Source organism: Heptranchias perlo, chromosome 5 (genome assembly GCF_035084215.1).
Source record: "Heptranchias perlo isolate sHepPer1 chromosome 5, sHepPer1.hap1, whole genome shotgun sequence".
Taxonomy (NCBI): domain Eukaryota; kingdom Metazoa; phylum Chordata; class Chondrichthyes; order Hexanchiformes; family Hexanchidae; genus Heptranchias; species Heptranchias perlo.
This window is the reverse complement of record NC_090329.1, coordinates 28,472,883-28,487,045: the sequence shown is the minus strand read 5'-3', so window position 1 is coordinate 28,487,045 and position 14,163 is coordinate 28,472,883. Positions and strand designations below refer to the sequence as shown.

The window sequence follows — 14,163 nt, the reverse complement described above, 5'->3', positions numbered from 1 at the left end:
CCCCCCCACCCCTAACCCACCCATTTTTCCCATTTAAAATCGTGCCCTAGAAGTTTATCCACAATCCAGGTAAAATTAACTGGATTATAATTTTCTGGCTCATTACCTTCCCTTTTCTTGAGCATGGGGTGTAACATTTACCACCATCCAATCCTTTGGCATTATTCCTGCTTCCAAAGATTATTGGAGAATAATGATTAGCACCTCTGTGGTCTCCTCCCTTGTAGTATTCTGAAATTCATCCTATCTGGACCTGGTGACTTTTCTACTTTAGTCACAATAACTTGTTTAACACATTGCCCTTTTGACTATGAACCTCCAATAGTGGCTCTTCTACATCCTCTTTAGGTACTACTACAGTCCCACTTTCATTTTCTTCTGTTAACACTAAAACTAGATACTTATTAAGCATCTCTGCCATTCCCACACTTTCAAATACAAGTTGCCCCCCTTCATTCTGTGTACTTATAAAAGCCTTAGGCTCTTTCCCTTTATGTTGATTGCCAATCTTCTTTCATTCTTTGTCTTAGCCTTCTTAATCTGCCTTTTTGCTTTCTTTCTATATGTTGTACATTTCTCATTGATTTTTTCTGTATTATTTTTGATACTCCTTTTTAAACTCATTGTTGCTCTAACCCCACAACTTATCCACAGATCTCCAGCCTTTGACACATCCCCTTTAATCTTAGTTGCTATCTATTTAACGTGTATCTTATCCATCTTGTCTTTAAATTACTTCCACTGGTCGCTGTTCATCTGCTGTTTTGTCCAAACAATTAATTTAGCCTAGATTCCCTACTTAGCACAAGGATTTTAAAGTAGTCCAAACAAAATCCCTTTGCATTGAGCTAAGGAATAGCAAGGAATTGGTCACGTTACTGGGAGTATATTATGGATCATGAAGCAGTGATGAGGAATAATTGTAAAAGATATTACTTTTCCAAAAATAATGGGATTTGGGAAATGTTAGTGATGGGAAAGAGAAAGTTTTCTTTTTGCCAAATGTTTCCTCAGTCAATATGTTGCTGCTCTAATAAGGAAGGAAGTCCTTGACCTGGGTCTAGATAATGAAGAGGAGCAAGTAGGCACCTAAACAGTGAGGGAACATTAGGTAAACAGTGAGAACAATACAATTAGGTGCTGCATAAGAACTGAAAAGGAAAGAGAAAAGTTTGTTTTGCATCTAGAGGCCTAAAATTTGAAAGCAAGGTGGTAGTTTTGAACTTTATAAGACCTTATGCCATTTTAAGAATCCCATTATAGCAAGGACTTAAAGCACTATAATGTTACCAGGGATGAGGGTTTAATGTTATGAAGAGACACTTGAGATGTTAAGGCTTTTTTCACTAAAACTGAATTGGTAACCTGACTGAGGTCTTACAGATAATGAAAGGTTAAGTTAAGTAGTTTTGGATTGCTTCCACCAGTCAGGGAGACGCTAAAGGGTGGTACAAGCTTAAGATATCCTCAAAAAGACTTAAAGGGAAGGTTAGAAAAAAGTCTTTATATTTTGGGCAGTGAGAATGTAGAATTGTCTGCCACAAGCCATTGGTGATGCAGAGCCTATAAAGTCTTTGAAAAGAGAATTAGATAGGTGCTTGAAAAAAGAGGATTATTAATTGGTATGGGAAGCGAGAAGGGGGTTGGGATTAGACCAGGTGACTCGTGCGGCTCAGGGACACCAGCACAGACTTAATGACCTAAATGGCCTGTTTCTCTCCTCTAACATTTAATTATTCTAAGTTCTTGAAGTGTAGGGCAGTGGCCAGTGTTATAACGTACAACAAAAAGAGGCAAAAACAATGTTTAATGGGTTGTATTCCTCGTATTTGAAGCAAAATTTCTGTCAAAACTAAAAGACCAAATGGTATTACGAGACTGAAGTATTAGAAAATCAGCAGCAAAATCATTCACAACGGGGCTGAGTTAGAAGGTGCTGTCAATAACTAGATTACCTCAACAAAATAGCAGTACTCTTCTACTTATATTATTTCATAATGTGTTTTTGTTTCAAAATAGACTTGTGTAACAGAATGAGAAGTTTTAAAAATGAATACACAAGGTTTAAATCTGAATGTTCTGCATATTTGCATGACTAATTTAACCTGATTAGTCAGTAATTAAGAAATCCATGCAGCTGTTTGTAGAAGGAATGTTGCTCAACATACTGGGGCCGATTTTCGGGTGAGGGAGAGGGTGCGTTGGGGGTGGAGGGGGCTCCGAAAATCACTAAAATGCTGAGCAGGTTCGGAGCCCGGCTCCAACCCACTGACTTCCGGGTTCCCCAGTGACACGTCCGGGTGCGTGCGCGCCTCCTGAATGCGGGAGTCCCACCGGCAATTAAAGCCGACGGGATGATAATTTTCATAGTTTCTCCGATAGTTGAGGTACTTGAACTACTAGATTGACTCAACATTTTGGCAGTGGTGCAATTTTGAACCATCCTCAGCGTGTTTCCCGTGCTGTGGGAAACACTCCCTGTTGCAACAGAGGTGTTTCAGTCAGCAGCCAGTGGGAGATGCAAATGCTAATTTGACAGGTGGGGAGAAAACGTCATTTATAGCAGCAGGGCAAACTCTGTCACTTCAGACAAAGTTTTGGCTGCAAGACCTTTGTCTTTTCACTCAAAATTCTTACTTTCCACCCAAAATTCTGCTGTGCAAACATATTTAATTATTTTGCGGACCCCTCAAACTCACACCGCCAGGATGGGGGTGCGCCATGGCTGCATTCACCGCTTTATCCGAGGACGAGCAACATCACCAGCCTCGCCAGGCACGTCGTCCACCTCCGCCACGTGGAGCTCCACAACACAGTGCTGCGCCATGGGCACCTGCACAACAGCACGGAGGGCAACAACAGAGAGAGAGCGACGTCGCAGGAGGCACTACCCTCGCAACAGGGTCTACAGACCGAGGTTCAGCTTCCTGGACCTCTCTGAGGAGCAGTGCGTACGGAGGCTCAGAGTCAGTCGCCAGGTAGTCGCAGACATCTGCAGCCTCCTTCATGCCGAGCTGCTCCCGGCTGGGCCGAGCAGCATCTCCTTACCTGTTGCAGTCAAAGTCACCACTGCCCTCAACTTCTTCGCCTCCAGATCATTCCAAGGTGCCACCGGGGACACCGCCGGGGTCTCTCAGTCATCTGCACACAAGTGCATAAGGCTGGTCACCAACAGCTTGTTTCACAGGGCATCGCACTACGTCAACTTCCCCATGCCAGACAGAGAGGGCAGTGGGATTCCACGCTCTGGCTGGCTTCCCACGGGTGCAGGGTGTAATCAATTGCATCCATATAGCAATACGAGCACCTCCACATGAACCAGGACTGTTCATCGACATTAAGGGCTATCATTCCATCAATACTCAGCTTGTTTGTGACCACCGCAAGAGATTCCTTCACGTGTGCGCCAGATACCCTGGCAGCTGCCACGATTCCTTCATCCTCTGGGAGTCCAACATCCTGCCCCTCTTCCACGCACGGAACACCCATAAGAGCTGGCTCCTCGGGGACAAGGGATACACCCTGCACATGTGGCTCATGACACCTCTGAGGAACCCCATCACCGAGCAACAGCGTCGATATAACGACAGCCACATCGCTACCAGGTCTACAATTGAGCATAGTATAGGGCTGCTCAAGATGCGCTTCAGGTGCCTTGATCGTTCTGGGGGAGCGCTTCAATACGCACCAGACAGAGTGGGGCGCATTATAGTCGTGTGTTGTGCCATGCACAACATGGCAAAACAGAGAGGGGTGCCACTGGAGGAGGGCCCATCCACATCTGCTACCCACATTGAGGCTGAGGAGGGAGGAGGCGGAGGAGGAGGAGGAGGAGAAGTAGCAGGAGCAACCCATGGGCAGAACAGCGGCTCACCTGGCTGCTCGTGAGGCCAGGGAGTCACTGATATGTGAACGGTTCTCCTAACATCAGACAATGTGAAGAGTCCAGTCCTCACACCACCTGGATAGAGCAGTGCCCACACCAGCATTCACCCCCACTCACTGCACAAAACAGTCCTGCAACTACACATACACCCACTGTAGAGTGACCCAATGGGTGGCATCAAGTGTCGGCTTTCATGGTGAACTTCATGAAAGGGCCTTATTACAGAAGCCAGTCAAAAATGGCCAAACGTGGCAGTAGTGGTGACAATAATAATATTTAATGTGCGTTTAAGAAAAAGCAAATATAAATAAAAAACATGACCAACCGTCCAACACCTTTGTGCATCCTCTTCGTGCTTACAAAACCTTCGCCTTTCGCTTCCAACTACTTCTACGTGGTGCATCCCCTGTGGCTGCAGCAGAGATAGTGACAGGTTGCTCTTGTTCATGCCCTGACCGATTAGATGCTTTGGGCCTACGCCCTCTGGGTTTTGGTGCCCGTGAGGGCCCCTCCAAAGACTGCTCCACCTGCACCTGTGCAGGGGCAGACCCGGCCACCTGGAGAGGAGGCAGCATTGCGGGTACTGGTTGAGAAGGGGGCAACGGGTGAAATGTAGGGGCACTTTGAGTGGCGTCCCCACTTCCATGTCCCCTTTCGCCATCATCCCTCCCCTGGGCCAGGCCCACACCACTCCTACCACCCTGCTGGATGACAGTTTGGAGGACATGTGTGAAGCCTTGTAAGGCCAGTGCTCGTGTATCTGCCTGCCTGTTTAAGGTGGCAGAATGTTGTTCACTGTGAGTCCGAACGGCCATTGTCAGAGCCTGAATGGACTCATTTGTGAGCCGTGCTTGAAGCTCCATGGAGGCTAGCCTTCCCTCCATCGCAGACAGTCCCACACTTACCCGCGACACTATCTCAGAGATTCCCTCCCTTACCTGTGCCACCATTCCACTCATGCAGGAGTTGGACTCCTCCATCCTCTGTGCTATTGTGGAGAGTGCGCGTGGCACCTGTTCCAGTACCTCGCAAATGTGCTGCTGGCCCTCGATCATTCTCCTTTTAAAGGATGGCCCCCAGGGTTCAGCATCTGTGTCCAGCTGAGCAGAGCCTGGAGAGGAGTGCTCCCACCGACACAGACTCTCCACGGCTGCCCCTGCCACCAGTGTCTGCTCGTGCTCACTTTTGTGTGTGGTAACTCACCATGTGCGACCCCAACTAACTGAGGACTAGGACCCACCGAGGTGTGAGTATCTGCGCTGGTGGATGGCTTGCTCAGATGTGACGGTGCCCCCTCAGAGGCCGGCAGATCCTCTGATGAATCGCTCTCCGCCGTCACAGCAGTCACTGAAGGCCCTGTAAGAGAACAGAAGGCAATATTAAGCATGATCACAGATGTGTCATGTTGCAATGAGCATATTGAGGTGCTGAAGATGGCAAGACATGTTAACATCAATTCATATTGTGTGCTGAATGTTAAAGTTCTGTCACCAGACGGACAGGCACTCGAGGGTGCGGCTCAGCACCAGTGCTCCTGCTCCGCATCTGTGAGGACGATGATCTGTTGCGGCCCTCCGGTCCTCGCCCTCTCCCGTGCATTCTGGGCTCTCTTCTCCTATAAGGGGAGAAAGTACAGACATGTGAGTGAGTGATGGTGAGGTGGCCAACTGATGAATGCATTGGTTTGGGTGAGGCTGACTGTGAAAGAGATGCATCAGAGGATGAGTATGAGACAGAGCCATGACATTGTATGAGGATTGGGCTGATTGGGTGGTGGTGGGCTGAGTAATGGGGAGGTGAGGAAATGCAGGTAAGTTGAGGATGAGCTTTCAGTAGGTGTGAGGAGTGATGTGATAGAGTAGTGTTGGCAGTGCAGGATGAGTTGGGGGGTGGGGGCGGTGATGTGGAAGACGGAATGTAGGAGAATGAGTAAGTGAACTCACTTTGGCTGATCTAGTTAGGTCATTGAAGCGCTTCCTGCACTGGATCCAGGTGCGGGAGATGTTGCTGCTGCTGGTGACCTCCTCTGCCACCTCGAGCCAGGCCTTCTTGGTGGCAGAGGCAGGCCACTTCCTCCTGTCCGCCGGGTAGAAGACATCCCTCCTCCTCCTCACCCCATCCAGTAGCACCTGGAGTGAAGCATCGCTGAATCTAGGAGCAGCCTTCCCCCTGTGCTGCTCCATTGTGTTGTGAGGGTGTTTGCTCCAGGAGCAGCCATTGGAGGACTGCCCCTTTAAATAGAGCTCCTCCAGCTGACAGCCTGTGATGCGGATGTGCAGTCCGCCCACTGCGCAGCTTTCGGACGGCAAACCCGGAAGCCAGGTTAAGTGGCACCAATTTACCCGCGATCACGTGGGGAACAGTCAGATTTTATTGGGCAGGTTACCCAGTGCCCAATCACCCCCTCGCTGCCATCCCACCTCCCCGCTAATAAATGAGTTAAATACTGGTTTATCAGACATATCTACAGTTTTGTGAAGTCCATTTTTTAAATAACATTTTATTATTCTTTTGTCTATACACAATTTGCATATCAGGAATGAAGCAATATGTATGAAGTATCAGAACAAATTTTTAATTAATTTCCAGAATAATTTGTTTCACAGCCACTGGATAATGTGGTTTGTTTTAGCTGAGAACTGAATAATAATAAGCTATAAAAAGCCAGGAATTTGTCTAAGACCTTATCTGGGATTAGCTACAGGCAGCTCAAAGAAATACTTAACAGGACTCTACAGAGATGAATATCGATAAGTTCAAAAGAACCAACATAAGTTCAAACACATTTCCTTACAGTGTATTTGTCAGTTAAGATCCCATTTTCTCAAAGATTGGAATAAATTATATTAATTTATAATTCTAGGTCATGATCTTATTGCAAATAGTTTTCTGTGAATTTTGAAGAGTGGAATTAAGGTGATTATGACAATACAGAAATTAAAAGTCACTGACATTCCATCTGAGAAAAAGAGCTAAGAAAAAATAATTTAAATCCAACAGGAAAGGGAGTTCATTGGTTTAATACATTGTTTTTTTATCTTCACTTACCCTCAGCTTTAGGGAAAATTCGAAGTGCAGTGGGCAGTGCTCAGCTTCTTATGTCTCAGAAATTCCAACAGTTTTACTGGCTTTGTCAGCAGAATCTGGTAGGTTTTTTTTGTTTGTTTCTTTTCCGCATGTCAAAGTTTACAGTTCTCTTTGCAGTTGCAAAGTCTGAATATCAGATTGCTTTTGTATCAATTTTCTATATCAAATTGTTTGCAGTGCCTGCTTATATTTTGCACATTTTCTCATCTCAAGTCACGTCTTTGCGCATTCTCATCCAGTGAAGACAAACCTCAATGTTCCATGTCTAAACACAGCTATCAAATGTAGATGTGATTACTGTAATAGGATCCATAGTAACAACAAACTCACCACCCATAACCTGAAACTGACTTCACTGTGTCAGCAAGCTGTATAAATTAAATTTAGGGAACCTCCCCCTGTCTCCGGATGTTCCGCTGGGGTCAACAGTGGAGGTACCCAGAAGGCTGATCCTGGATCTTGTGTCAGGATCAGAAGGCCACAGGTATTTGGCTCCCACGTATCCGGATTTACCTGTATTTTTTTGATTTTTGTTTTTCTTCTTGAAATTTATCAATTCCACATACAGCATCACCCAATCAGCTCCAGAAACTTCAGCTGTGCGCATGAAAATACCCACTAAATCATCAACAAATGCAATCGTCATTTATTTAATAAAAACGGATTGAGTATTGGACCTTAGATCAATATCACCACTCTGTACTTGGGTTTGTATACAACTAACATCAATTGTTTGTTATTGTCATCAGAAATATAAGTGGGTCCATTACTTGGAGTATCATTTTACTGGTCATCCAACAATAGCACGACTAACATAGATACAAGACAGTCCAGTAATGCTCCTACACTAATGGAACATTCCCTCTGAAATACTGCTCAGCCTTGATCTCACAAAGGCAGGACAACTCAGGTGGTGCTACATTCCAGAAGACTAAACTATTGGTGCTCACTTGATTTTTGAGCTTTAACTTCCATCAGAAAGATGTCTAACCACTGTTCACTTTGGTAGCTTTCCTAATAAATGAGGGACTGTTTTGGTTGCAAAGTTAAGTTAGGCAGGAAAGACGTATAAAATTAAACCTACCTAACTTTCACAAAGATGTACCATACATAATACTGCACAATATTGTAAATCCACAAATATTTTACTGACATATTTCAATGCAATTTGTACTGCACCATGCCATGACATTACTACATATTGATGAGAAATTGCATGTGGAACTATTGCACAAGAAAAGAAACTGATAGTTGGTGATGAGTATCCAAATGCAGAATTTAGCAAATAGAACGCCTAGTTATACAATGCTTAATTATCACTGGTAAAATCCAAAAAGCACAGAATGATCGACATATATTTAAAATTAAGATTTTCCAATCTGATTTATACTTGCAGGCTAACTAAACTGTTACCTTCCTGTCATATCAACAGCAACAGATCAGGACAGAAATACAAAATTGGTTTTAATCTGCACTGACCACTCCTTATGATCGCTGGGCTCTCCAGATGAACAGTGATTTCCCTCACTACGGATGTCAGGCTAACTGGTCTATAATTCCCACATAAGTTGATGTCTCACTCCATTTTTTGAATATTTGGCAGATAGTCAGTATCCTGCATTCTTCCGGTGTAGTTGCTGTATCTGTGGTGCTCCTAAAAATGATGCCCCGTAATGCCAAGAATTTCCTAACTGTAATTCTAAGGTGTATCCCATCTGCCTCACAGTTTCTCTATCTGAAATCAGCTATGTCACCACAGATCAGGGATCTTTTAGGTTTCTATCACCCACTATGGTGCATTTACCCACAAATGAGTTCAATGATTATTTATAATATGTACCTGGATTTAGAGCCCATTTTCCAATGCAAAAACATGCTCACCAGATAGCTGCATAATCAGGGGCCAGAACTCATTCACCTGTGACTACTGACAGGGTGTCAATCAAACAACATTTGTAATAGGAAACCTTATCTCTTAAAAAAATCAGAAAGAGACGATATTCCTGTCAACTGTAACTCCTTGTTTCAGGTTTAGATTGTTTTAAAAATGGTAATGTAAATGTAGTTAATCTTTCATGGTGCTTCACAAGGGGAGTCAAGACTTAGTGCCCTTCAGGTAAAGCAGGGTAAAGGGCAGGGGACAACTGGACTGAACATGCAGATGTAATTCAATACCTATTTTAAAGTCATACATTCTGTCCTTATTTTTATATTTCCACCATAAATTCCTATATCCGCATTTATAATGGACAGTGCCTATGTAAACATGTCATGCTGTAATTACACCCTGCAGGCAATGGTGGCGCTAAAGCACTGCCCACTGGGGAAAGGTCAAATTACATTAAGACAAGATTACATTGGCAGTTTCCATTGTAAATGTGACAAGCTGACAGGAAGTGTACACCAGATGTAAGATTTTTAATATATTACTAGTCGCTGTCCTGTGGTGTTGCACACAAGAAATCAAGACCAAGTGCAGTCTTCAGGTGAAGCGGGTTAGAGGGTGAATGTTATTAAAGCAGAACATGCAGAGTCCCTGTTTTAAAGTTATGCCTTCAGTTCTTATTTTTGTATTTCCATAACAAACTATTATATCCATACTTATGCAATGACTAAATAAATGCCAATGAGTTTTACATAGGTAGTTTCTATTATAATTGTGGACATCATAATTTATATATAATTTTTTTTACACAGTGAGTGGTTAAGATCTGGAATGCACTGCCCGAGGGGGTGGTGAAGGCAGATTCAATCATGGCCTTCAAAAGGGAACTGGATAAGTACTTGAAAGGAAAAAAATTGCAGGGCTACGGGGAAAGGGCGGGGGAGTGGGACTAGCTGGATTGCTCTTGCGTAGAGCTGGCACGGATTCGATGGGCCAAATGGCCTCCTTCCATGCTGTAACCTTTCTATGATTCTATGATTCTATAATAGAAAAAGTTAACAACGTGCACAGAGACATAAGGGCCTCGAAATACATTGGTGCTTAAGCGTCCAATATGGCAGCGGTGAATGTGCACACATTCTGTGCCGGAAGTGCATCACCTGCCATACTGGTAAAGGCTCCTGCATAGACGACCAGGGCCCTTGCCTGAAACAGGTGTCAGGCCCTTTGCATGTGCAAAGAAGGGACCTAATGCCTGTTTCAGTCCCCCTTTGCAAAATTTGTTAGGAACTGACTACAGCATGCACGGTGCTGCTGCGGTCTGTATTCTCAGGTGCTTGGCAGCCAAACTAATGGTTCCCCCCACCTCTGCCAACCACCTCAGCATACAAGCTGGCTGATCGTCATGCTTCCCCGGACAGGGGGGGCTGCCTCTGGGGTCACTACTGGAGCCTGCAGCTTGTCGATAAGAAACAAATGAGGCCGGTGGACCAATTTCCCGTAGTCCTGCCACCGGCCTCATTACACACCCGCAGTACCGGGATCGCACCCCGATTTGGGCTCGATCCAATTTCTAGGCCAAGGTTTTTCGTATGTTATCGATAGATTCTGTCCTTGACCCCAAAGGACATCCTCTCTCTCCAGCACTGCAATATTCTCCTTAATCATTACTGCCACCCCCCCTCCTTTCTTTCCTTCCCTATTTTTCCTAAACACCTTGTATCCAGGAATATTTAGTACCCGATCCTGCCCTTTTTTGAGCCATGTCTCCGTTATTGCCACAACATCGTATTCCCATGTGGTTATTCGTGCCTGCAGCTCACCAACCTTGTTTACCACGCTTCGAGCGTTTACACACATACACACATACACACAAACCTTGTAAAGATTTTATGTGTTTCTTCAAACTTAGTAGATCAAATGTTACATTTAGTTATCATTTGCAATTTGGCCTTCGAAGAGGACAATCATAAATTAAATCTAGGGACCCCCGAACACCTGTACTGTAAGATGTATACCATGTACTGTAAGATGTATACCATGTACTGTAAGATGTATACCAAAGATTTCTTGTTGACCATCAGTGCTCATAGTTTCGTAAGATATCAAGGTAAATACAGATGAGGACGGCCAATTGGCCCATCTTAGCTTGTCCATCTGGAGAAACCTGCAGAACCCTCACCATAGCATCTAACTGCCTCTTGAATGGCTCCCAGCTTTTTGATTCCACTGCCCTAGATGGTTCCTGTGGACTGTTTCTTTGTTGCAGATATTCTACTATCTCATTTAGTTACTTCTCAAACTGCACATTTTGAATTCATTGCATACATTAGAAACCAATTTATCTTACGGAAAATAAAGTATGAAATAAAGACCAGTCTTAATGGACAGTACTAATTTAAAGTAACTCTGGAATGTGCCTGAACTCACATGTCAAAGCCTGTGAAGTGTGATTAATTACTCAGAAAGGAATTTAATAAAGCAACATTCGTATGTGAAACAACAGAGATAATAGAGGTGGACATATATTTTAAAATGCCGATGATTCTTTTCTTACACCAACAAGAAAACTGACACTTGTTGAAATGGATGTGTACGTTTACAAGATTTTGTAATGATTACTGTAACTTAAAGTGATTAAATCATGAAATTGCAGTACATTTGTCCATTTTTTTAAATTTGCAAATTGGCAAAGGACAAATAATTTGTTGGAGAGGGATATCCACTCATTGCAAAAATCCAACAGTCATTCTCTCTCCCTCCCTTTAGCATTCTTATTTTAAAACACCTCCCAAAGTACATAACCTATGTGTACCACAAAAAAAAATCAAGATTACAGACTAAGAGAGAATACGAGAAGGTCGAAGATAGATTTAGAGTGTATGTGTGTAAACGCTCGAAGCGTGGTAAACAAGGTTGGTGAGCTGCAGGCACGAATAACCACATGGGAATACGATGTTGTGGCAATAACGGAGACCTGGCTCAAAAAAGAGCAGGATCGGGTACTAAATATTCCTGGATACAAAGTGTTTAGGAAAAATAGGGAAGGAAAGAAAGGAGGGGGCGAGGGGGTGGCAGTAATGATTAAGGAGAATATTGCAGTGCTGGAGAGAGAGGATGTCCTGGAGGGGTTAAGGACAGAATCTATTTGGTTAGAGTTAAGAAACTATAGAGGTGAAATTACACTACTGGGTGTATTCTATAGGCCACCAACTAGTGGGAAGGAGATAGAGGAGCAAATTTGCAGGGAAATTACAGAGGTGCAAGACCTGTAGTGATAATGGGGGACTTCAACTATCCTAATATAGACTGGGATAGTAATAATGTAAAGGGCAAAGAGGGGGAGGAATTTCTGAAGCGTGTTCAGGAGAACTTTCTTGTTCAGTATGTTTCCGGCCCAACGAGGAAGGAGGCATTGCTGGATCTGGTTCTGGGGAATGAGGTGGGTCAAGTGGAGCAAGTGACAGTGGGGGAACATTTAGGGAACAGTGATCATAGTATCATAATGTTTAGATTAGTTATGGAAAAGGACAAGGAGCAATCTAGATTAAAACTCTTAATTGGAGAAGGGTCAATTTCAGTGGGTTGAGAGCGGATCTGGCCCGGGTAAATTGGAATCAAAGATTGGCAGGTAAAACTGTAATCGAACAATGGGCGGCCTTTAAAGAGGAGATGGTTCGGGTACAGTCTAGGTACATTCCCACGAGGGGGAAAGGTAGGGCAACCAAAGCCAGAGCTCCCTGGATGACAAAAGAGATAGAGAGTAAGATAAAGCAGAAAAAGGGGTGTATGACAGATGTCAGGTTGATAGTACAAGTGAGAACGAGGCTGAATATAGAAAATAGAGGAGAAGTGAAAAAGGAAATAAGAGGGGCAAAGAGAGAGTATGAGAATACACTGGTGGCTAACACAAAAGAGAATCCAAAATAAATAGTAAACAGGTAGTAAGAGGAGGGGTGGGGCCGATTAGGGACCAAAAAGGAGACCCACGCATGGAGGCAGAGGGCACGGCTGAGGTACTAAATGAGTACTTTGCATCTGTCTTTACCAAAGAAGAAGATGCTGCCAAAGTCAAAGGAAAAGGAGGTAGTTGACATTATGGATGGGGTGAAAATTTATAAAGAGGAGGTACTAGAAAGGCTGGCTATGCTTAAAATAGATAAGTCACCTGGTCCGGATGAGATGCATCCTAGGTTGCTGAGGAAAGTAAGGGTGGAAATTGCAGAGGTGCTGGCCATAATCTTCCAATCCTCCTTAGAAACGGGGATGGTTCTTGAGGACTGGAGAATTGCAAATGTTATACCCTTGTTCAAAAAAGGGCGTAAGGATAAACCTGGCAACTACAGGCCAGTCAATTTAACCTCGGTGGTGGGGAAGCTTTTGGAAAACGATAATCCAGGACAAAATTAATAGTCACTTGGACAAGTTTGGATTAATAAAGGAAAGCCAGCACGGATTTGTTAAAGGCAAATTGTATTTAACTAACTTGATTGAGTTTTTTGATGAGGTAACAGGGAGGGTTGATGAGGGCAATGTGGTTGATGTGCGGGAACAGAGAGATCTGGGGGTATATGTGCACAATCTTTGAAGGTGGCAGGACAGGTTGAGAAAGCGGTTAAAAAAGCATTCGGGATCCTGGGCTTTATGAACAGAGGCATAGAGTACAAAAGCAAGGAAGTCAAGATGAACCTTTATAAAACACTGGTTTGGCCACAACTGGAGCGTTGTGTCCAATTCTGGGCACTGCATTTTAGGAAGGATATGAAGGCCTTGGAGGGGATGCAGAAAAGATTTACTAGAATGGTTTCAGGGATGAGGGACTTCAGTTAAGTGGATAGACTGGAGAAGCTGGGGTTGTTCTCTGAGTAGAGAAGGTTGAGAGGAGATTTGATAGAAGGGTTCAAAATCATGACGGGTTTAGATGAAGTAAATGTTCCCATTGGCAGAAGGATTCAGAGGACACAGATTTAAGTTGGTTGGCAAAAGAACCAAAGGCAACGTGAGGAAAAACATTTTTACGCAGTAAATAGTTATGATCTGGAATGTGCTGCCTGAAAGGGTAGTGGAAGCAGATTCAATCATGGCTTTCAAAAAGGATTTGGATAAATACTTGAAGGGAAAACATTTGCAGGGCTATGGGGAAAGAGCGGGGGAATGGGACTAACTGGATTACACTTACAAAGAGCCGGCACAGTCTCGATGAGCTGAATGGCCACCTTCTGTGCTGTAACGATTCCATGATTCTATACATGAGACTGTTTAAAAAATCATTTGCTCCAAAATACTGCCACATAAACAATTTAGC

At 43.9% G+C, this 14,163-nt stretch overlaps 1 protein-coding gene across 1 annotated transcript in view; it reads left to right on the top strand.

Annotated features, from left to right (window-relative positions):
* The window catches only part of LOC137321349 (disks large-associated protein 2-like), a 168,754-nt gene that overhangs the window by 146,121 nt on the left and 8,470 nt on the right, over positions 1-14,163 (top strand). The window contains 1 exon segment of the mRNA XM_067983735.1: positions 6,941-7,032. Coding sequence (XP_067839836.1) covers positions 6,941-7,032 — 92 coding nt within the window.